The sequence below is a fragment of the Ostrea edulis genome, chromosome 1 (assembly GCF_947568905.1).
Source record: "Ostrea edulis chromosome 1, xbOstEdul1.1, whole genome shotgun sequence".
Taxonomy (NCBI): domain Eukaryota; kingdom Metazoa; phylum Mollusca; class Bivalvia; order Ostreida; family Ostreidae; genus Ostrea; species Ostrea edulis.
In genome coordinates this window covers 5,326,390-5,352,933 of record NC_079164.1, presented here as the reverse complement: position 1 = coordinate 5,352,933, position 26,544 = coordinate 5,326,390, and the positions used below count along the sequence as shown (strand labels likewise).

The 26,544-nt window shown below is 35.5% G+C and overlaps 1 protein-coding gene across 10 annotated transcripts in view; it reads right to left on the bottom strand.

Moving 5' to 3' along the window:
• Nucleotides 1-26,544, bottom strand: part of LOC125664362 (serine/threonine-protein phosphatase 6 regulatory ankyrin repeat subunit C-like) — an 83,076-nt gene that overhangs the window by 12,409 nt on the left and 44,123 nt on the right. For 7 of the 10 annotated variants that reach the window (XM_056151870.1, XM_056151880.1, XM_056151887.1 and 4 more), the window contains 5 exons: nt 20,291-20,539; nt 18,191-18,943; nt 16,360-16,454; nt 5,953-7,161; nt 4,621-4,738 (listed from right to left, as the gene is read on the bottom strand). In XM_056151870.1, the coding sequence (XP_056007845.1) occupies nt 4,621-4,738; nt 5,953-7,161; nt 16,360-16,454; nt 18,191-18,943; nt 20,291-20,539 (2,424 nt within the window). The remainder of the gene's footprint in view (nt 1-4,620; nt 4,739-5,952; nt 7,162-16,359; nt 16,455-18,190; nt 18,944-20,290; nt 20,540-26,544) is intronic. The other 3 variants (XM_056151904.1, XM_056151894.1, XM_056151892.1) reach the window with 3 other exon arrangements.

Genomic DNA, 26,544 nt, shown 5'->3' with positions numbered 1-26,544 from the left:
CACAAACAGCGGAACGTTTAAATTAAACAAATCTAGATGTCATTACATACTGAATGTTGAAACGTATTGTTCATTGTGACGTCATAGTAAAGCAAAACAAATTTAGACGTCATAAGACACTGAACGTTAAAACATAGTGTTTACGGTGATGTCATTATAAAGTAATGCGTGAAAACATTTTCATTTACAAATATGATAACGTTAAACTGAATTTTATTGAGTTTAGGTTTGAACATACAAGTTTGAACACACTTCTGCTTCATACTTAGATATTTTATTGAAAGTAGACATTAACGGCAAACTAACAACTCAGCTGTATGACAAACGGGATGATTTCAGCTTCTCCATCGTCAACTTCCCACATTTATGTAGCAATATTTCATTATCACCTGCATATGGTGTTTATATATCTCAACTGATTCGATATGCAAGAGCTTGTTCTGGGTATAGTCAGTTTTTAAATCGAGGTAAGCTACTGACAAACAAGTTGATGGTACAGGGATTTCAACAGTCTCGATTGAAGTCAGCATTTCGCAAATTTTATGGTCGTTATAACGATCTAGTTCGTCAATACAACCTCGCATTGGGTCAAATGCTGTCTGACGTGTTTCATACCGATTGTTAAGCCGTTCTTGGCACACTGATTTTGACTGCGGATAACTCCGTTTACCTGATCAGGATATGGGGCTCACGGCGGGTGTGACCGGTCAACAGGGGATGCTTACTCCTCCTAGGCACCTGATCCCACCTCTGGTGTGTCCAGGGGTCCATGTTTGCCCAACTATCTATTTTGTATTGCTTGTAGGAGTTATGAGATTGATCACTGTTCGTTATCTTCACCTTGTATTAATGAAATGTTTTTTCCTATTCACGTTTCTGAATATCACTTTCACCTGTAAACTTGTAAAATGGAAATATATTGAATTATTTTTGTCTACAAACATCTAAATGTTCACGAAGTTGAATTTGCCTGTATTCCGGATTGTGGATTTGCTGTTTATGGACCCGCATGCGAGCTCGAAGCGGGTTGCTTTTTTTCCCAATATAAAATTCTTTCCATACAGGACAAGTAATGACATACAAGACATTTTTGCTATCGCAAGACATGTTGACAATAGTTTGTTTGAATCAGGTCATTAAATTAAATCTAAAATTATTTTTTATTCCCTCTTCCATACGAGTGATACTTTAATAAAAAAAAAGATGGTGATTATCAATTTTTGTTTGGTCTATTTTATTATAAAATACTCATAAATTTACTAAATTTGTGTGTCCCGGCAGATCGGGTGATTGCATGAATTCCAAGTTATACAAGAATATTATTGTACAAAAAACATTGACAGTAGTACAATGTAACTAGGTCAGAAAAGTTGAATTTCGCATGAAGTTTCCTCACATAGTGTAGATTCACTTTTTTGGGTTTTTTTTTCATGAAAGGTGAAGATAACGAACAGTGATCAATCTCATAACTCCTACAAGCAATACAAAATAGATAGTTGGGCAAACACGGACACCTGGACACACCAGAGGTGGGATCAGGTGCCTAGGAGGAGTAAGAATCCCCTGTTGACCGGTCACACCCGCCGTGAGCCCTATATTCTGATCAGGTAAACGGAATTATCCGCAGTCAAAATCAGTGTGCCAAGAACGGCTTAACGCAGTATTAAGTCTTCCCCGGAAGACATGTGTCGCCTGCATAGTTCATTCTATATGTAATATATCACGTATAATGTTGAAAAAGTAAATTATTCAAATGGTTTTTGTCAGTTTAATACTCCTTTTAAAGGTTTTGAGAATTACTAAACATTCTTTAACGATAACTTAATTGAAATTGAAAGATGAGACATTATTATGCAATGGAATTTGTGGGAGAATCTGTTTGAAATTAAGATATTTATTAAATTGTAGGCTGAATGAAAACATATGTTTGAAAATATGTACCAACCTGTTACTGTACTCTTCAATACAATGGTAATAACCATAAGTAATTATCTGTTGGGTGTACTGCTTAGTCTTGTTGTCTTTTTATATATTCAATTTACTGTTTCTCAATAAAAATCATAATTAGTGCTGTTTTGAAATCACATATACTGTCCTTCAGTATGGGAATTACAAATACTGTCCTTTTGTACATAAAAATACTGTCCTTCAGTTAATCATAAAATAAAATCTTAAGCAAAAAATTTTTTTGCTGTAAAAAAATTCTTAGTCCCGGCAAACAGGAAGTTGATAAGGGACATATTCGAAAATATCTTACACAATACAGTTGGCCACACTGATGCTCTGTGCCAAATATCAGGGAGTTGCCCCATGTGGTTCTTGAGAAAACTGTGACAGAAATTTTTGGTGACGACGACACCAGACGACGACGCAGGACGACGCAAGAAGACGGATAGTGATCCCTATATGTCGCCACTGCGTGTAACGCAGGCGACACAACAATCAGAATGAAACACGTCAGACAGCATTTGACCCAATGAGGTTGTATTGACGAACTAGATCGTTATAACGATTATAGAATCGAGACTGTTGAAACCCCTGTACCATCAACGTGTTTGTTAGTAGCTTACCGCGATTTAAAAACTGACTATACGCAGAACAAGCTCTTGCATATCGAATCAGTTGAGATATATAAACACCATATGCAGGTGATAATGGAATATTTCTACATAAGTATGGGAAGTTGACGATGGAGAAGTTGAAATCATCCCGTTTGTGATACGGTTGAGTTGTCAGTTTGCCGTTAATGTCTACTTTCAATAAAATATTTAAGTATGAAGCGACTCTGAGCGACTCTGTGGTGTCCTTTATTTCGAGCTTACAGGGATATATCAAATCGACATATATAAATGAAAGTTATTATTGTTGATAGACAAAACGAGGTCGATATATCTAAATGTCGAATTGAAGACCAAATTGAAAGATTTTTTCATATTACATAGAAGTATTGGAATAAGTTCTGCTTCATATAAATATAGAAACAGGTCAGCTAACAAAGGAGCGCAATTCGTGCCCATGGGAATTCCAACAGACCTGATCACCAAAGACGAGGAAGATATCGTCAATAAGGAAATCTAGCATATTTTTTATTTCAACTTCAGAGTACTTGTTCGTGGAATCAGAGTGGTGCTTAACAAAGTAAGTTTTTGAATGATTGATCACTAGATATGAATATACGGTAAGTTTGAAGTTTCTCCTTCACAGCTGTTAATATTGTCGTAAGGAACAAATATAGAGGATTGGTAGAGCACTTAATGGATCCAGGAATGTATCTTTGTTTGTAAGGGTTTTTATGTAGTTTAGGATTCCAAACATTTCGGTTGAGCATCACTGAAGAGACATTATTTGTCGAAATGCGCATCTGGTGCATCAAAACTGGTACCGTATAAGTTTTACATTATGACCCCTGGGTCGAGGCCTCTGCTGGTGGACTGTTAGTCCCCGAGGGTCTCTACAGCCCAGTATCTAAGTACTTCGTTACTAGCTTGAAAATACGGATGTATATTTAATTGCTGTTATAAAATTTAGAAATTCATTTCAAAATTAAGGATTATCTCCCTCGTGCATAGCTCTTATCCTTGGACGAATTTGGCTCCACTTATTTTGGTACGCTGTTTTTGGGCTATATTTAGCTCTAAAACTTCATAGTTATTTCGGATTTCAAACATTTCGGTTAAGCATCACTGAAGAGACATTATTTGTCGAAATGCGCATCTGGTGCATCAAAATTGGTACCGTATAAGGTTTACATTGTGTCAGTGAACTGTCTTTTCGTACACATAGATGCACACACGCGGACACCCAAAATCTGATTAAAATCAAACTTCTTAGGTCCGCGCCGTATACTTTGCGTAAGAAGATCTGACATAACCCGATTAGGGGTCATTTTCTTGTGAACTCTATGTTAGCCAATCAGCGCGTCGGTGTTCACAATTCAGGGAAAATGGCTGTGATTGTTTGGTTTGAAAAAAAAACATCGCAACTAGAGGTGACGTCACAATGCACCGTTTACGTCGACTAACGTTATATTCCTCGCGTTAAATAAGTAAATCATCTTGAAAACTATTCAAATCATACCCACCCCTATTCATGCATACATCGCAATTCAGAATTAATTTGATTTGTGTGTATTTTATATCGTACGTTTTGTTGTTTGTATGAACGAAATAGATTCGGCATTATTGCTAAAATTTAAAATTCCTTATGTGAGAACAACAATTTTATAGTGTAGAATAAACTTAGTGGGAATGCAATTAACTGTACTTGTTTACGAATTTCCGGGAACCGCTTGAATAGCCATCATTGTCTGTATGACGCAATATGACTGCCTGATAGTTCTCATCCAAACAAAACGTCATGAGGACATGACCCCCAATGCGGTTATATCAGATCCTATTATAGCGATTGTGAGGGTATCCTAGGATCTGATTTTAATTAGATTTGGACACCCACAAAAAATAGGCAGAGAAGACATAAGGGGAAACAACAACGGCGTCATAATAAAAAATAAGCAAACAGAAAAGAATTCGAATTACTAAAGCCCTGTGGACAACGGAATATGTAAACATCATGTTCATCAAATACATGTAACGCAAGACTGGTAGTTATCAAATCACTTACTGCTAACGTTGTCAGCGTGTTGTATTTTAAGTTGAGTTTCATTGTCTTCATCTTTATTTTTTCTCTCTTGTTTCTCTTCATCAATGTGAAATATGTCATTCTCGGATCTAGCGTCATCCTGTGAGACAAAAAGAATTCTAAACTCATAAATTACAGATTCACCCCGTCGGATTTCTATTTTTCAAATATTTAAGATCATTTTTATTTAAATAATTAAAAAAATAGGACAACAGTCTACCACACTGGCTTCAGACATGTATCCAATGCTTTACTGTATGTTTACATGCAAGGTGAAGATAACGAACAGTGATCAATCTCATAACTCCTACAAGCAATACAAAATAGATAGTTGGGCAAACACGGACCCCTGGACACACCAGAGGTGGGATCAGGTGCCTAGGAGGAGTAAGCATCCCCTGTTGACCGGTCACACCCGCCGTGAGCCCTATATCCTGATCAGGTAAACGGAGTTTATATGTTAACAGCAAATTAACAACTCGGTGTTACCACTGTCTTTCATAAAGTGAAAAATCATTGAAAATGAAAGATAACTAAGAGAGCTCAATTTCATAAATCCTACTAGGAATATAGAATAAAGAGTTGGGTAAACATGAACCTCTGGACATACTAGAGGTGGAATCAGAAACCTGGAATGAGTAAGCACCCCCTTCCGACCGGTAACATCACCTGTGAACCATATACCTTGATCAGATAAACTGCGTAACCCGTAGTCAAAATCATTGTGTAAAGAACGGCATAACAATTGGCATGAAACACGTCAGACAGCATTTGACCCAAACACAGGTTGTATTGTAAAACAAAGTTATACAAGAAATCATAAAAAATGGAGATCATTTTCGTTTGGTATAATTTGATGTTAAACTCAAGTAGAAAAAAAAACCCAGTTATATATTTATTGGTATATCTCGCGAGGAATTTATTATCACGTTATATCGCGAGAAGCATCACTGAAAATAGACTTGTGATCTATTTGAAATTGATAGTCATTTCATAAAGACGTGTAAAACACCGATCATATTCTGATGACATAAGACATCAAGTGTAATCGATGCGTGGTGATAAAATCTACATAAAATACCAATTGCATTATGTTATAAGCGATCACTGAAATAACACTCTCATGGTAAGCCTTTTGGTTACATTAATATCTTAAGGAGTTAAACAGCTATTATTATCAACTGTTTAATAATCAAAGTGATGTTACAATCTTATAAATTATCGAAAAACTCTCATTTGAAAGGATATTCGAAATCCTAACTTATCCAAAAATAAACTGTATGCCATTAGTGCAAATTAAAGAAATATACAGACCATCCAAAAGGATCGCATGTCGTCGACATTTACAGATTTCCTGCATGTTGTGCATTCTTTTTCAGACAGTAAAATGATGTGGGAATCAGGAGTGTCAGAAAATGGGGTGATTGAACACCTATATCCAATCTTGAAGGCCCTGTCACGATTTGCTCCAAAACATGAAGTTAAATCTTTTAAATGTTCTCTGATTCGTTTTAGTTTGCTTCTTGCGAACTGTGGTTGCATCGTTTGATTTTCTAATACAAATCCCTGTATTTCTATAGAATAAGGATATCTATTCTCGTGTTTCTCATCATACAAATTGTGTTTGTTTTCTGTTATCCCTATTAGGATCTTGAGATCGTCTTTGCCTTGAAGTATGGCAGCGGTGTGAAACACGCATTTACTTGTGTTTGCGGTCTCCTTCTGATCGTTGCCATCCCAAATCCTCCAGCCTTCCTCTGTCATGCATGTAGCAACTAAGCGATGGTAAATCACCAATGGTAGATATTGAAAAGTGAAGCAGACAATGTAAGAACAAGCACACTTGTTCAAGACTTTCGTGTTATACTTCTGTTTGTTCATACAAGGGACATAGTATTTTTCTCCCTTTTCTATTTCAGCAATCATTCCAAGCCTGATCAAGTGAAAAATTAAATCCTCCGTGTATCTAGTGAGTGACTCCGATCCTCTCCATATTTCTTTCACTAGATTCTTTGGCAAAATTCCATTTGCATTGAACTTTCTCCAATCGGTAAAATGTTTTGTTATGTCATGCTTTGCGTGACTTTCATCTGTTATGATGTGCTTGAACGCATCCACAAACCACTGTACATCAAGAATAATGGACTCTGAGGAAGTGGTAAAGAGGATAACACCAATATCATTAAAGAATCTCAGTGCAGTCGTCATATCCTCTTTGCTTGTCAATTGCAAGTCTGGTTGAGATGATTGAAATGCCAATGTCTCCCAAAGGTCTTTCTTTTGCAAAACCATTTGTTGTTTTTTGATTTCCATTAAATACGCCTCTAGATGAACCCATGATGTAGGAATGGACTCTCCCCAATGGTTTTGATTCTTGACAATCTTTAACATGCTTGATTTGATTTCTTCAATATTTTCGTCAGAGTCCTTTTCTACTGCAAACACTTTGTCAGTACTTAAATGCACATGCAATGTGTCCGTTACATCTTGAAGTACTTTTAAAAAGTAATCTTCTTTCTCTTTCTGAAAATGAAGCGACAACGGAATTACATTATCATCATCGTTAATTTGGGGAACATATCAAGTTAAGTTACTATATTCGAAGTTGAAATTCGATAATTTAAATGTTTGTTGATCAATATCTGATTTGCACAGCAGAAAAGATTTCTACATATGTTGTTCTTCTGTTGTTCCTTTCTAAAATGAATACGGCTACATGTAGTATAGAGGTAAAAATATAATTTCTCTTATCAAGTATTGAAGATAACATCCATTCTGAAGTATTTTCAAAAAATTGGACTTGTTACCTTCGGGGTTTTGATCTTATCGCCAATTTAATTGTCCACATATAGAACACTGCCTTTTAATTTTATAAATCATTCTTGGGCTTCAAATTCATGCATTGAATTTATTGCAAATACGATAAAATTGTAGATTTCCAATATATATCCATATATATTCATAATGTTAAAGCAATCCTAACTTTCTTTCGATTTATTTTCGTTCTACTGTTGAAAGATGAGGATATAGGGCTCATGGCCGGTGTGACCGGTTGGCAGGGGATGCTTACTCCTCCTAGGCACCTGATCCCAACTCTGGTGTGTCCAGGGGTCCGTGTTTGCCCATCTATCTATTTTGTATTGCTTATAGGAATTGCGAGATTGATAACTTTTCGTTATCTTCACCTTTCATGATATTGGTGACTGTTAAGTGTCTGTCAACAAAAGAGACCAAAAGTCGCTTTCAGGACCTTGGCTCTACTACGTCCTCGTCGATATTTTTTCATCAAGCGGATAAACATTACAATATCACTACTTTTATGCATTGAAAAAATGTTACTCCAATGAAATATACATTGATATCCAACATTATATCATGTTAAGTTTAGCAATATCTTTGGTGCCAAGTTGAAATTCATTACTTAATAGTCATCAGAAATGTGAGATTACACCATCTGATCAACACATTAAACAACTTCTCTATGTCAGAAAATGGGTTATGAACAAATGAAAATGACGAGCAGTGATCAATATCATGGTTTTTATAAAGAATACAGAACAAAGAGTTGGGCAAATACTGATCCCTAGACACACCATCAGGTATCTAGGAGGAATAAACATCCCTGTTAACCGTTGAAAACCACAGTTATCCATATATCGTCATCTTTATCTTTATGTAATCAAAATCAGTATGTAAAGAACGACATAACAATTGGTATGAAACATGTCAAATAGCACTGGTCACAGTGATACAGATTCTGAAGCGTACCACAACACCAATGGAACGGTGAACGAACGCTGAACGGTTTGGGAACGAAAGGTTTCGTTCAGGGAACGAACGCTGAACGGTTTGATCGAAACAGTTCTCAGTTAGAACGGAATGGTCCATATCGAGAACGGAACGCTTTGTGCAAAGATGGGAACAAACGGTTTGGCCTCGATTTTAAATTCTACATTTCGGACACTCTCGGTACGTTTTCTAAATATCGGGCTGAGCGATCATCACCTTGTATATTCGATACGAAAGAAATTTAAAGCTGTTTCACCACTTTACCATATTCATGTAAATTATAGAGATCAAAAGAAACTAATTGAAAGAGATTTTATTAACGATCTCAATGCTGTTGATTGGAACTCGCTGAAATCATTACCCGACATCGATAGCATATGGTTGTCTTTCTATTCTATGTTGATGACATTTGTCGACAAGTATATGCCGATAAAAGAACGACGTATCCGCAGTAACTCTGAGAAGTGGATAAACGATGATATTCTTTCAGAAATGTGACAGAGGGATATATTACACTGCCGAGCAATAAAGTCGAGTGACGAATCCGACTGGAGATTATATAAGACCGCAAGAAACAGGGTAGTGAACAAAAATAACGATGCTAAACGCGAATTTGTGGAAAGTGCAATAAATCAAGCCAATACAAAACCAAAAGATATGTCAAAAAATTAAAACAATTCTTACCAACGACATCGACAACCGCTAAACCAACACATTTAGAAATGGACGGACAACCCGTTACAGATACAAAAGAGATGGCCAATACTTTTAACGATTTCTTTTGCGGCATTGGACACAAATATGCAGAGAAATTTGACAGTTCGTTGCCTGAAATTGAACAATTAATGCCTTGGGGGTCTTTTAGCATTCCAAATATTTCTATTTAATTTTGTCAGAAATGAAATAAATGCTATGTCAAAGTCGAAGGCTACGGGGTTAGATGCTATTTCTGTAAAGCTGTTGAAAATTAACTCAGGTGTGATTAATGAAATTTTAACATATCATATTAACAATAATAGCTTTCATTCATATGTCGATTTGATATATCCCTGTAAGCTCGAAATAAAGGACACCACAGAGTCGTCCACTTCTGCTTCATACTTAGATATTTTATTGAAAGTAGACATTAACGGCAAACTGACAACTCAACTGTATGACAAACGGGATGATTTCAGCTTCTCCATCGTCAACTTCCCATATTTATGTAGCAATATTCCATTATCACCTGCATACATGTGTGGTGTTTATATATCTCAACTGATTCGATATGCAAGAGCTTGTTCTGCGTATAGCCAGTTTTTAAATCGAGGTAAGCTACTGACAAACACGTTGATGGTACAGGGGTTGCAGCAGTCTCGATTGAAGTCAACATTTCGCAAATTCTATGGTCGTTATACCGATCTAGTTCGTCAATACAACCTCGCATTGGGTCAAATGCTGTCTGACGTGTTTCATACCGATTGTTAAGCCGTTCTTGGCACACTGATTTTGACTGCGGATAACTCCGTTTACCTGATCAAGATATAGGGTTCACGGCGGGTGTGACCGGTCAACAGGGGATGCTTACTCCTCCTAGGCACCTGATCCCACCTCTGGTGTGTCCAGGGGTCCGTGTTTGCCCAACTATCTATTCTGTATTGCTTAGGAGTTATGAGATTGATCACTGTTCGTTATCTTCACCTTGCATCTGTTAAACGTGTCTATAAAAAGTGGTGTGGTTGCATCCGAATGGAAAAAAGCTAGATTTACCCCTTTTTTTAAATCTGGTGACACTTTTATGGTGAACAATTATCGACCCGTGTCAGTTTTAGCAACCGTGAGCAAAATTATAGAAAGGCATGTTTTAAGTCATTTTACGAGTATTTGGATAAAAGCATTTTTTTAACGGAACATCAATCCGGTTTTAGACCAAATCATTGTTGCGAAACAGCACTTTATAACATTATTGATAAATGGTTAAGTAACATAGATAGTGGCAAATTAACAGGTGTTCTTTTTATTGATCTTAGTAAAGCCTTTGACACTGTGAACCACCAGGTATTGTTACACAAGCTTTTATCATTTGGTGTTTGTCAAAATTCTTTAAATGGTTTCAGTCTTATCTTAGCGGAAGATCATAATGTGTTAGATTGAAAGGTGTTTTGTCAGATGAAAAAGATGTTACAATAGGAGTGCCTCAGGGGTCCATCTTGGGTCCATTGTTCTTCATTTTATTTGTTAACGATTATCCTAAATGCCTAAAGCACTCAAATGTCTCTATATATGCAGATGATACATCTCAGGATGTTTCACATCAATCTATTGATGTTATTGAGCTAAGGTTGCATGATGATCTTTTAAACTCAATGAAATGGATGGAAAGTAATAAACTTACGATGGATTTAGAGAAAACACAATGTATGTTGATTGGCACTGCACAAAAACTCTTAAAGTGTAGAAAAATGTGTATCAAAGTAGGAGGCATTGTTTTAGATACTGTTAAAACGGCCAAATTTCTTGGTGTACAAATAGATGAATGTCTAACCTGGTCTGTACACATTGATTCTTTATGCAAGAAACTTTCACAGAAAATAGGCACTTTACGTCGTCTACAAACGTTATTGAAAATTTATAACACTGTTATATTTCCTCATTTTAATTATTGTTGCACAGTTTGGTGATCAGACAAAAACAGGGTTTCTATTGACAGACTTTTTAAATTACAGAAAAGGGCAGCCAAAATTATATTGAAGGTAAAAGTGACTAAGACTTCTACAGCTGATATTTTTAGTGTTCTTAAATGGATGCCTGTTCATGATTATTTTGTATATAGAAAACTTGTGATTGCTGTTAAGGTTCTTAACAACATGACACCAGAATATATGAACGTTTTTAGTTTTGTCAGTCAAGTTAGTTCAAGAATAACAAGGAGTAGCGATAGTGGCATTTTATATTTACCAAAGGTTCGAACTGAATATTATAAACGGTCTTTTAAGGTATCCTCCACAATTTTATGGAATCAGATGCCCAACTCTGTCAGAAGCTGTGGTTCTATTACATCTTACTATAACAATTCAAAATCTGGTAATAACGTTGTGTTCCGCTGCTTAGTTCGTTGTGTCTCCTATTGCCCGGTGATATACACGTCAACCCTGGACCAACTAAACAGGCCGTATCATGTACCGGCTGTTTAAGAACAACTAATGATAGTGCTAAACTGTCTGGATCCCCAGATATTTCGGAATGGATTTGCGATTCCTGCATAGAAAATATATCCATGAATTATGACCTTAGCAAATCGGTAGACGATATCATCCAGTCTTTACCGAAAAAAAATTTCCTTTCGACACTTAAATGTATGTGGTTTATTTGGTAAGTTAGACCAGATCATATCGTGTTACGTAAAGGTTCATTTAATGTGTTTGCGGTTACAGGAAGTAAAATAGACAGTGGTATATCTGATTCAGAATTATCAATTAATGGATATAGGCTCGTAAGACGGGACCGGGATAGGCATGGTGGAGGAATTGCTGTGTACATCAAAAATAAATTTCAGGTTACTGGTATGCAACAACATGAAGACATTGAGGTTTTAGATTTTGACATTAAAATAGGTAACTCCCCCAGGTTCACTTTTGCAATTGTCTACAGGCCGCCAAGTTCTAAATGTGAATGGTTTGAACATTTTGAGAAACATGTGGAAACATTAACTACTATTAAAAATAACATTGTATTTATGGGCGATTTTAACATCGATGAAAATAAGAATTCAAATCTCAAAAACCTAATGAAAACGTATGGACTTCTTCAAATAATTAAGAGCCCACAAGAGTAACAAAGGACTCCAGCACTCTCATTGACCATATATATGTGTCCGAACCACGGAATGTTTGTAAATCTGGAGTATATGTAATACACATAGTCATCAGTGACCATCATCTAGTTTATACTGTCTGTGGGAAATTAAAGTCTGGTACAAACTGTCACATTAATGTAAAATACCACAGTTTCCGGAATTTAGAAGAGGACCAATTCCATCGTGACCTCCATGATGTCGATTGGAATCATATTAAAGAATTGAGTGATGTAAATGAAATGTGGTGTGAATTCAACTCTCGTTTCTTCAAAGTAACATATTCCTTTTAAGGATAAACAAATAAAGGTTAAATCAGAGGAATGGATAAATGATGAAATATTGAATAAGATGCATAATCGTGAGTACCTACGTGAAAGAGCATTACGGTCCAAATCAGAGGATGACTGGGCTCTCTGCAGAGCAAGCAGAAACCGTGTCACTCTTAAGATCAGAGAAGCAAAACGGGGCTTTGTGGAGGAGGCAGTTGATCAATGTACCACTCCACCAAAGGATATGTGGTCCAGATTGAAAACATTGTTACCATAGAGGCAGAATTCGACAGCATGTACACATTTGCAAACTGACAACGGCACCATTACCTCTTTTGAACTGTTTTAATGATTTCGTTTGTAATGTAGGCCATGAAATAGAAAAGCATTTTGATTCTTTTTCACCGGATGTGGAACATTTAAAACCGCCAGGTTCATTTAAAATTCCAGAAATTACAATTGAATTTATTGCAAATGAAATTATCAAAATGGCATCTTCGAAAGCCACAGGTATTGATGGTTTGTCTGTAAAACTCTTAAAGTTGTCATTTAATCATATTGGTGATGTTTTACATTTTATTTTTAACAAATACATATCCTCATGTACATTTGTGGATGCTTGGGAAAGAGCTAGGATAGACCCATTGTATAAAGCAGGTGATGAGCATTTGTTAAATAATTACAGACCAGTTTCTATTTTACCAGTTGTCAGTAAGATTATTGAACGACATGTCTTCAATTCCTTTTACGAATATTTATCCACAAACAAATTAATTACAGATAGTCAATCTGGATTTAGGTCAAGTCATTTATGCGAGACAGCGTTGAATGGTCTTACTGATAAATGGCTCAAAAACATGGACGATGGAAGGCTTACAGGGGTTCTGTTTATTGACTTGCGTAAGGCCTTTGATACAGTCAACCATGAAGGACTCTTGCATAACATTATGTCTTTAGGAATTTGTCACAATACTTTTAAATGGTTTCAATCATATCTTACAAATCGTAAGCAATGTGTCAGTTGGAGAGGTGTGTTATCAAGAGAAAAAAATATATCCTTAGGAGTTCCTCAGGGGTAAATGTTTTACGTTAACGATTATCCAAAATGTCTCAAACGTTCTTCAGTTACAATGTATGCAGACGACACGTCACATGATGTGAGTGATACATCTGTTGATGTAATTGAATCAAAACTGCAAGAGGACCTTAAATTGGGTGCAGAATGGATGCTTAAAAATAAACTCAGTATAAATCTTCCAAAAAAAAACCCACAATATATGCTTATTGGCACGTCTCAACGGTTACGGAAATGTCGAATGTTAAATATAGATCTTAATGGTGTACAAATTTCAAATTGAATTTGTGAAACAAGCTAAACTATTAGGTGTTTATATAGATAATACTTTATCATGGGATGCACACGTGGAGTTTATTTCAAAGAAAATTGTAAGAAAATTTGCTGTACTTAAGAGAGTGAATTATTTTATGGCACAAAATTCACTTATCAAGGGTTTTAATAGTATTGTTTTTCCACATTTTACTTACTGCTGTACTGTCTGCTGTAACATACAAAATCAACTATATTTAGAAAAAAACATTCAAGCTGCAAAAGATGGCAGCAAGAATACTTTTAAATATTCGAGATATCAGGACCTCTTTTGGCTTTTTATTTTCTTGTTTGAACAGGATGCCAATTAAGGATTATTTTATGTTTAGAAAGGTTGTCTTTCTGTTCAAAGTTTTAAATAATCAAATGCCAAATTACATAAACGTGTTTAAATATACAAGAGATGTAATTTGCCACCAAACCAGGTCGATTGATTATAAGTCTAATTTATTATATTTACCAAGAACTAAAACTGAAAATTTTAAACGTTCATACAGCTACTCTTCTGCATTCATTTGGAACAAACTGGCTCAAAATGTTCGAAGCTCTGGTTCGGTTGGCATTTTTAAAGCTATGTATTTGATGGAATATTTTCATAGAAATAGCACTTAAACATCGTGCTTTCCTCTTTTTGTTCAGGTGTGCCAAATGTAGTTGTGATATGGCATTGTCTGTGCGTGTGTCTTATGTATATGTTTATTTTCCCCCTGTGATATCGTGTGTATATTTTATGTATATAATTTATATTATGTTATCTATTTTTCTATTCTCTCTTTATCTGTCTGTGAATATGTTTTATACAGGACCACAATGTAAACTAGTCATTTTTACTAATTGTGCTATCCTGTCTAAATAAACTAATTTATTATTATTATTATTATTATTATTCATACATAGACATTGTGAGAAAGAGATAAATCCCTTGCCTAAATAAAAGTTTAAGTTGATTAAACTTAAGGATATTTTGAAATGGAATGATACGTACAGTTACACGAGCCTTAAATTCCATATAGGGATATTTGAAAGTATCTACTGTTATCAATAGAAAACAACTTTTTTATTTCAAAAAATAAAAATCGCACTACGCCATTTCAGGTTGAATACAAATGTAAATCATAGTGTATATAGCGCGTTCAACTGGTTGAATTTTTTATCATATGCAAACAGTATTTAGATCATTCTAAATACAACGATATATGTACATGTAATTTTACAGTGAATAATAATTAGGAATTTGGATTCGAAAATCGTCAATAATAATTATCTTCATGTAAAATTATTTTTGCGCTTAAAATCGAGATGGGAATGTTTAAAGATCATGGCAACTTATCATGTTGATTGATGGTACACATAATGATATCAAAACATTCCATCAAATACACAGCTTTAAAAATTTCAACATGAAAGACCCATTGTACATCTATTCTTCTTCAGAAAGCTGGTCAAAGTTGAATTGGTAATGTGTCTATACACTTTTACGGATTTGAACAAAGGAAAGTCCAGCATTGTGCAACTTCAAAATATTGTGTAGAATCAAACGCAAATATTATAGTTTTCTTCCACATCGACCAAACGCCGTGTTGACCTACATTGATTGACTGACACGTGTGTTCCGAATGACAACGCGGGAACCAACTGTTTGAGGAAACCAACTGTTTTAGATGAGAACGGAACGCTTTGGGTTTGGAACGGAACTCTGAACAGAACAGTTTGATGTGGGACAGAACGATTCTTATCGAGAACGGAAAGGTTCAAATGATGTAGTAGTACACTTCAGAGTATGTAACTTGTATTTGCAAATTAAATCAGAGGGTGGTTACTTCTCTTAGGCACACGGAACCCGTTTTACAAAATGCCGTATAACCTAGAATTAGTTGTAGGACATAACTTACAATGTATGACCATTTACAAAGATTTAGGATTTGAGGGAGATTTGTATGAAAATGTAATTTATTTTTTAAAATATTGTAATAATACATGCTTTTCCCATATACTTCAATGTTAAATTCTAGGTGAAATAAATCAAGCAGTAAACAATATTTTGAAAATTCCTACGGTGGGTTATTTTTATTTGATAAACCCTTCAAAATGATAGAATGGTTACAAATATTACACCATCCATTTATTAGATATGAAATATGGTCATTATACATTGAATACCTTAAATCGGACCGTCCGTAAATGGGTGTGATTGGCGATGTGTTTTAAACGGACATGTCTTTTCTTAATTTGAAGATACAGTAGTAGAGTACTTATGCTAGCTTTAACGTTTTTTTATGGGAAAATATTTTAGTCAGTGACTGTATCATGCAATAAAATCATAAAATCGATTTCAAGACGTAAGTTTTCAAGTATTGACAACACCAGCAAACTCTCCTAGCCTGTCTTTTTTTAATGCGTTCAAAGGGATGTAATTATGAAAATAATCAAAAACTACTAACCTTTTCTTTTTTTTCTGAATGGGATTGAACCAAAATGACCGGGGCTGTTTTCGAAGAATATGTGTGGATTGAACCCAGCCAGTGGTTGATGTAATCTGTTGAATATATATTACTCCATTATAGAAAAGAAAACAAGGAAAGAAAATATGTCTAAGTTTACTTACAATATTTTGTTTATCGTCCTTGCAAAATGCTATAGTGAAGAAATTTATGTTATTCCAACTTACATGTAGTTGAAATAAAAAGTCAAATCACCAAAAGAGGTCCACATGTTTTATCGGTCATATGATAAAACTAGAATTAGCCCCAATGGCTACGAAATCTAGAAACAAGATCTTGTCTTATATCTTTGCTAAATTCTAATATTCAGCAACTATTCAGCAACTATATAAAAGAAGATAAATTCTATACCCCCAAAAGTGCTAATAGTCGTGAGATATTTCCCATGATATATCTAACATCAACACAATATGACTAACTTGTACTGTCCTATAATAGACTATAGTCAGTTTGCCCTCACCCTGGAACAAATTACAGTTTGGTAAAGGACTATCTACTCCTTCTAAATATTTATTCATCCAATTCGCAAATTATATGGTCGTTATATATGCAATGTTCTAGTTTGCCAATGCAACCTATCAATGGGTAAAATGCTGTCTGAAGTGTTTCCTACCGATTATAAGACTGTTATTGGCACACTGATTTTTGACTACGGATTATTCCGTTTAACCGATTCAGATATAGGACCCACTACGGGTGAGACTGGTCGACAGGGAATACTTATTTCTAGGCACCTGATCCCATCTCTAGTACATCAAGGGGTCCGAGATTGCCAATCTCTCTATATTGTATTCCTTATACGAGTTGTCAGATGGATCACTGTTCGTTATATTTACCTTTCATATGTAATGTATGCCAACATGGCCCCACCTTGGAGTCAGAAAGTCTCTCCAGGGGATAATGCAATTTACAACTGTGGTAAAGGCATTCCAGCATAACATTGCTATGTACTTCGTTTTTCTTTGATATGTGCTCTTATATAGAAGAAACATTTTGTTAATGTTTTGCAAAATTTGCCCCGACCCTAAGGTCCTAGGATAGAAGGAGTCCTGAACTTACAACTTATACCCCCTTGTCAAAGATATTTCATGCCGAATTTGAAAAGAATTGTAAATGACAGTTATTCAGAAAAAATTGTCCCCGGGTAATTAAAGTTCTATCCGATTTTCTTGGAATTAATTAGAATTACACATCATACAAATGCAAGGTGAAGATAACGAACAGTGATCAATCTCATAACTCCTACAAGCAATACAAAATAGATAGTTGGGCAAACACGGACCCCTGGACACACCAGAGGTGGGATCAGGTGCCTACGAGGAGTAAGCATCCCCTGTTGACTGGTTACACCCGTCGTGATGATGTGGAAAGTATATACAATTAACAATTTTTGTATTCAAATCTAAGATAGATGGAGTTTTATTGCAAAGTTATCTAAAGAAGAAATAAATCCCTTGCTAGACTCGAACCCATGCTTAAACAAAGTAGTTGACGCATTCACCTACAGAACTTTCCAGCTAGGCAATTATATTTAAGAGGAATTCCGTTAGCGATCCGGGTTAAAATAAGTCATCGGTATTTCTTAGCTGTCTAAGTAGCTATTTAATGGGGATGACCTTCGGATGAGACCGCAAAAAACCGAGGCTAGTGTTACTACAGGCATATTACTTAGGCATAGTATGCATATATCGCTTACATTTGTAAACTTTTGAATGTTTTTCATGAATATGAATCTCCACTCAATAATATCATAATATAACTTTCATTATACCCTGGTGAGTCCAGTCACTGTACATGAGATCCTTTCTTTGAAGAGCGTTGGTTGGTTTTTCGGTCAATTTCTTAGACATATCCGTGACTAGGATATAAAAACTCCTTGGGCTTAGGAAGATGTGATGGCAGGCGTAATAAGCATCTTGACCAGCAAAGTCCAACAAACTTATCGTCTTTACTGGTTTATCAATGACATTAGGTAGGATCATTCCTATCTCATGTCCCGGAATCTGTTGATTTTTATCCTTTTTATTTGCAACAGTCTCTGTACTCCGATATATTGCGAGATCTTTAACATGATGTTTTCCAGTTTCGTCAGATCTCTGATTACCATGAATATCTGATGAAGTCTTGACAACTTCACTCTCCTTTGTTCCCAGATCTACTGCTGGCGAAATAGTTGTGCTTGGTATTTCATCGCCAGTTTTTGGATCTGAACGTTCAGCATCCGTTGATGGTTTGACAACTCCACTCCCCGATGTTTCCAGATGCATTGCTGATGAGATAGTTGTATTTGGTATTTCATCATCATAAGCGTTTGAATTTGAACGGTCAGCATCCGATGAAGGTTTGACAACTCCACTCCCCGATGTTTCCAGATCTATTGCTGATGAGATAGTTGTATTTGGTATTTCATCATCATAAGCGTTTGCATTTGAACGGTCGGTATCCGATGAAGGCTTGACAACTCCACTCCTTAACGTATCCAGATTTATCTGCAAACGCTGTCTACCCTTCTGATCCTTGTTCACTGAAATTTAGTTTTAAATTTAGAATTGCAATAAAATTTACTCAATTGTGACACCTAGATATTGTTTCTAGTTGTTAATGGATACCATTGATTTTCATGTGAAAAGGAAAGACAATATGCAATATCAAACCGATTGAGTATAATATTGCATGGAAGCATTTAGTGGTGGGTGTAGAGAGGGGTGGATTGCATCCTCCTTTTTGGGTTGAACTTTTTATATAATTAAAATGCATCCCTCCACTTGTTTTGTAGGATGCCCAGTTAATCATCACTTTGCACTTTGTTTGGAGTCAAACAGGATGATACGTCAGGGTTGATGAAAACCTGATCCTCGTTAATGAAAGCGTCGTTCACTGATCCTCGTGGCTTGTCACAAATCTCAGTGTCTCTTTTCAGTTTCAGTGTCCAAATTCTACGGAATTAGGGTGTTGTGAGAAAAGAAACATATTTAATCTTTGTCCTGATTTCACATTGCAGTTCAAAGCAGCGCGTCGGACCATATTTGCAGGGCCTTTCGATGTAAACATGTAAATTTGGTTTGTTGCTGCAGTCGAAGTACATACATTTGTAAGATATACTGATTTTTAATCGGGTAACGGTTCACCTTTTTATATGAAAATGCAAGACAATATGTTATATCAGACCCATTGAATACAATGTCTAATGAATGAAAAAATATTCAGTGGTGGATTTTGATGGGGGTATGGGAATTACACACATCCCTTCATTGATTTTTGTTAATTATTAAAATGCACCCCTCTCTCTTGTGATGTAGGAATTATGCCGTTAATCAGCACTTTACATTTTGTCTGGAATCAAACAGCGGATGCTACAGCAGGATTTATGGAGAACTGATCCTTTTTACTAAAGTGCCGTTCACAGATCACCAAATTTGCATAATTTACGGTCCTTTTGGGAAGAGAAACATACTTTATTTCTGTCCTGATTTAACATTGCAATTCAAATAGGCGCATTGCATCATAAATGCAGGTCTTTTCGATGTAAACACTATAAAAACCTATCAATGCAATCGAAAGTTGTCTCAGATGACGTCATATGTTACGGGTGATAACTCACGTCACAACACAATGTAAAAGTTTGATAGCGACGTGTAAATCACATCAAGTCATTTTCGTCAAAATTGCCATGGAAATTAATCCATAAGTATACGACATTTTTCTGTATAAAACTCGTTTTAGGAAAATCACCGCACTTTACCTTTCAATATTAAGAATTATATTTTTTTATAAGAACAAATCATCGGTAGGACTATTCTCATCTGTCAATACTGCTCTCAGTGAATTAGAAACTAGGTGTATGATCTGATTTGAGGCCAATCTTACTTACCCGCCAAAACTGTTTCGTTTTGATTCACAGTAAAAATATCAGTATGAACTTCTAAACCTCTCGTTGATTCCGGTGGAAGAGATACATCTTCTCCCTTCAGTTTCTTTACCAGAGTTGTCTTTCCTGCCCCAAAGCAACCGACCACCATTCCACGGCCACAGTATACTTTTGTACTCCCTTTTTTGTAGTTTCTGACAAATGTTTCAATCTCTTCTTTTCCCATTCCAAGAACTTCTACTGGGACATTCACTAGATTTGTTTTTAAAAAATAAATACTAATATTTTCCATTTCATGTACAAATTGATGAATTTTTGGTAGATTGAAAATTTGATTCAATTAAATTAGTCTTTCAATCTACGTATTGTCCTATTCAAATCACTCTCTCAACTTCAAAACAGCATCTGAAAGCTTCACTACAAAGTCATCTAAGTGCACCGCCAAGGCACATGATACACCCGTCAGATATTTATTTCTTATAAACAGATAAAAGTACAATGCACACAATCATGTCAAGCTTACTTGGTACAAATATATTGCTTTAAGGTACATGTATGAGGTAAAACAAGATTATTCATCGTAATTTGTTTATAACTACAGACAAATTTTAAACTATATTTTCATTCCTATATTCAGATCATTTCTTTCATGTGGTATGGATTACTTAATTTTGTTGTAAAAAGAAATGACGCATACGTAACTGAATGAGAAATTATTTTCAGTCTTCTCAGATTAAAATCAAGGCAGGTGTGACCGGTCAACAGGGCATGCTTACTCCTCCTAGGTACTTGATTCCACCTCTGGTATATCCCGGGGTCAGTATTTGCTCAACTATATATTTTATATTGCTTATAGGAGTTTTGAGATATCACTGTTCGTTATATTCAACTTTCATTATATTCATTCATTAAGAGCAATTCTCTGTAAGGACCAAAATATTGCGGCACGCACTGAAAAATTTTCCACTATAAATGTCGTCATTCAATTGAAATAAATAAACTCTTTAAAAATATTGTTACACCTATTCTGAAAAGTGACTCGTTTCCATAGCAACGGGCTATTTATATAGAAAACACAGGAAAATTGGAGTTTTGGGAATTTTTCACTTATTATATCACGAATAATTGACAAGGAATTTTATGTTACATGCTGAGACAAAGTAGTAACAATTTTTATCAGTATGTAAATTTATCTGGAAATGGTATCATTATTGTAGCACAGCTCATAATTCAGACTCAAATGACCAAAATTTTGCAGTTTTACTGTGTACTTTGACCAACTCCTGAGCAAAAAGCCAGCCATATGAAAGATAATAAAATATAAATTTAAGAAGAAGGTAAATAAGTTATATAATCAAATTAAAAAATCAATGGGCAAATGACAATTTATAATAGAAATTTGGCATGGAAAATATGAATTTGTTGAATTTTGCACATTGAGTTATCTCCTTTTGCGGATTTTCTAATGTAGGAGATAATAATTAGTGGTATTGTTAACAGGAGGGAAAGGAAAGAAATGCAGAAAACATGTGTTTTTAGGGTATTTTAAACATCTTTGACCATTACTATATATGTACTGCATGTATTCAAGTGTGAAGGAGTTGATAAATACACACTGCGTGTAGTGAAGAGGGTTTCCTGAAATATTAACTTCATTGAATATGAATTCAAAGCTCAGCTTGTGTCTACATGTGTATATATATATATATATATATATATATATGTGTGTGTGTGTGTGTGTGTGTGTGTGTGTGTGTGTGTGTGTGTGTGTGTGTGTGTATCTATATATATATATATATATATATATATATATATATGCACCCGATTTACGCTGTTATATGGTTCGTTCTCCATTTTCCCATTTATTGAAGGACGATTGCAACCGACATGTTTATTCAACAAACACTGCTACTACAAAAAAAGTATTCAATCATGCCAGTTGGAGAACACAAGTTTACGTAAGTACTGCTTGTAGATACATTGATAATGTAACATTACCTCACAATGACACGTTATGTTTCTCAGTAAATTAGTGATCATGCAAATGCATGCAAAATTCATGTTATTTCACTGGGCCAGGGTGAAAATATAATAAATATTTTCTAAAGGAGATAGTGCTTTTGAGACAGAAGGAGGGGAGGGGGGGGGGTAAAAAAGGGGGAGGGGGTTCATGTATTGTAATCTGAAAATAAGTACTATATCTGACTGGTTTATTTAACATTAACAATGTTAATTTCACCTACTTTTCAATATTCAAGGTTAAGATAAATGTTATATTTATTCTAATAGTGTTCAAAACATTTGTTCATCACGTACATTAACAAGAGGCCCATGGGCCACATCGCTCACCTGAGTCACCTTGGCCCATATCTGAAGACTTTCCATATCTATTTGCATCTAAAACCTTAGTCCCTATTATGGCCCAAACTACCCTTTGCAAACTTGAATCTACACTATGTCAGAAAGCTTTCATGTAAATGTCAACTTCTTTGGCCCAATGGTTCTTGAGAAGAAGATTTTTAAAGCTTTTTCCTATATTTGTATGTAAAACTTTGACCCCTCCACTTGTGACCCCATCCTACCCCCCGGGGGCCATGAATTGAACAAACTTGAATCTGCACTATATATGTCAGAAAGTTTTCTTGTAAATATCAGCTTTTCTGACTCAGTGGTTATTGAGAAAAAGATTTTAACTATATATTTGTATGTAAAACTTTGATCCCCCTTGTGGCCCCATCCTACCCCCGGGGGCCATGATTTGAACAAACTTGAATCTACACTATGTCAGAAAGTTTTCATGTAAAAATCAGCTTTTCTGGCTCAGTAGTTCTTGAGAAGAAGATTTTTCCTATATATTTGTATGTAAAACTTTGATCCCCTATTGTGGCCCCATCCAACCCCCGGAGCCCATGATTTGAACAAACGCGAATCTGCATTATGTCAGGAAGCTTTCATGTAAATCTCAGCTTTTCTGGCTCAGTGGTTCTTGAGAAAAAGATTTTTAAAGATTTTTCTTATATATTTGTATGTAAAACTTTGACCCCCCCCCCCTTGTGGCCCCATTCTACCCCCGGGGGCCATTTTCTGAACAAACGTGAATCTGCACTATGTCAGGAAGTTTTCATGTAAAAATCAGCTTTTCTGGCTAGTGGTTCTTGAGAGAAAGATTTTAACTATATATTTGTATGTAAAACTTTGATCCCTTATTGTGGCCCCGGGCATCCAACCCCTGGAGCCCATGATTTGAACAAACTTGAATCTGCATTATGTCAGGAAGCTTTCATGTAAATCTCAGCTTTTCTGGCTTAGTGGTTCTTGAGAAGAAGATTTTTAAAGTTTTTCCCTATATATTTGTATGTAAAACTTTGATCCCCCTTGGGGCCCCATCTTATCCCCGGGGGCCATGATTTGAACAAACTTGAATCTGCACTATGTCAGAAAGCTTTCATGTAAATCTCAGCTTTTCTGGCTTAGTGGTTCTTGAGAAGAAGATTTTTAAAGTTTTTCCCTATATATTTGTATGTAAAACTTTGATCCCCCTTGGGGCCCCATCTTATCCCCGGGGGCCATGATTTGAACAAACTTGAATCTGCAATATGTCAGGAAGCTTTCAGGTAAATTTCAGCTCTTCTGGCCCAGTGGTTCTTGAGAAGATTTTTAAATGACCCCACCCTATTTTTGCATTTTTGTGATTATCTCCCCTTTGAAAGGGACATGGTCATTTATTTGAACAAACTTGAAAGCCCTTCACCCAAGGATGCTTTTGACCACGTTTGGTTGAAATTGGCCCAGTGGTTCTGGAGAAGAAGTCGAAAATGTGAAAAGTTTAACAGACAGACGGACGGACAGACAGACAGACGGACAGACAGACGACGGACAAAAAGCGATCAGAAAAGCTCACTTGAACCTTCGGTTCAGGTGAGCTAAAAACAGATTGTTCTATTCATGTAAATTATAAAAAGGAAACGTTCAGTTTCTCTCTCTCTCTCTCTCTCTCTCTCTCTCTCTCTCTCTCTCTCTCTCGTGATGATAATGTTTTTAAAAAAGAAACAATGTGTGTAAATTATTTCAGTGACCACATGCCTTTATAGTTTGTGATGAATTTCATTAAATTTTGACAAACTCTGCGTTTCTTTTCTATGATCCGTGTTGGGAAATGGAGATTCTAGAGAATTTATGGAATTCAAGTGACAAAAATGATAAGGTACATGTATATGTTATTGTATTACTTGAAATGTTTGGTGCATCTGTATGATATGTGTACAGTTGTTCTATTGACAATGCATATCTATATAAATAATAAACTATCCCTTCCCATAATTATTTACCATAGACCTAAATTTCAAAATAATTTGCTCAAGGTCACAGATAAAAGGGAATAGAATCATTTGTTGCTGCATCACTTTTTGAATTAGTCAATGTCAAGGTTTCAAAATATTTAGAGCTGTAGCTTTGTATCAGAGAGGCATGAATCAATACACTAAATGCACAAACATGTACTTACAGGGGGACCAGAAAGTGTGCATGAACCATAAACCGAGGTCACTTGCAGATATCAAATAAAAGACGTGGTCTACATTGACTTTTTTAAGTGTATGATACAATAACATCACACATACTGCGGGGTGATATGGGGGGGGGGGGGGGGAGCTGTATGTAATCCAAGACCGTCAGATGTTCGAGGTTAATATTGGTTGGTTATGGTTGTTTGTTTTACATTCTATTAAAAAACTATCATTATATTGAGATGTCACTAGCTGTAGGTGAAGTACCACAAAATTAGACCTATACTTAGCCCTCAAGGCCGTAGAAATGAGGGTTCTTTAACGTGCCACCGTCTGCCATGACACGGGACCTCCGTTTTAAAGGTCATATCCGAAAGACCTGTGATTCACACTTTTGAATGCCAGGCGTTTGACAAATGAGCAATCATTGTTAATTGGAGAAAAATCCTGCATTCAGGCATCTTCTGAGCAATGCTTGATGTATACATGTACATGTAACTTTTGTTTGGTTTACAACAATGCTCTGGACTAACCCCCCCCCCAAAAAAAAAAATCTTCACTGTATAAATCTTAATCTTAGCCTGAGATTGCACAACATCTCTTCGAAAATTAAAGAAATGAAGGGATTAGTAGAAATTGAATGATTTTTGTTGTTGGTTGGTTGCTTGATATTGTCTAACGTTTTCCACTTGTACATGAAGACGTCATCATCGGCAGTGAAAATATTGCAAAATTTAGGTCAATGCTCGGCGGCTGGGGCCTTTGAGTACACGTAGGAAGGGATCTTTATCGTGCCACACCTGCTGCGACAAGGGGCCTTGGGTTTTGCGGTCTCATCCGAAGGAACACCCCCATTTAATCGCCTTAAATTACGACAAGCAAGGGATATTGAGGTCTATTTTCTATCATTTTTGATAAGGATTAATAAATTGATTAATAAAATGACGGAAATTTTAAAGGTTTTTGGAAAGAAATGTAAGTTTTCCCAGTAAAAGTCATGCCCCTTAAATCTGCCACTGCACACACTACCCACCATAAATAATTATACACATAAGCTTTTTACACATTTTGGAATGAAAAGGAGCTGAATTCACTATGTATAACTTTTAATTTATCTCAGTAAAATAATCATTTATTATATGTGAAACAATATTGGACATTCAATATTTTTGGCTTAGTCTGTTAAATTGTGATTTTGATTTACTTCGGTGAAAAATCAAAAGATCTTATAAAAGTACACATTAAATACACAATAATATGTATAAGTAATTAGTTTGAATGTTTTTCAAGATAAAGGTTAGCATAATATCTCTGTTTAGAAAATTCAAAAAATGGAGTATTTTGATTGAAAACAAGGATATAAAAAGTTAAAAGACCAATAAAAATCTGTTTCTATGATGTAACGCATATATTGTATGCGCAAGTAACTTATTTTGATGAGTGTATACTTATTTATGGTGGGCAGTGTAGGAATACTGGAACAATTGCACATGTATTGGAAAATGAATTTTTATTAATATTTTTTACATGTATCAGATATAAATTTCTAGTAGAAAACTTATCAAGAATTGGAATATATTGTATGCATATGTGTTTGTATGGGATATTTGTGTGCAATGGAGATATTCATTCTACAGGCAGTTTTTATGTGATTTAGGTTATACGTTACATCAGCTAATGTCGACTAGCCAGATATACATAACTAGGATGCACAGTCAGAAGGAATCCAGAGGATTCAGATTTGTCAAGTCA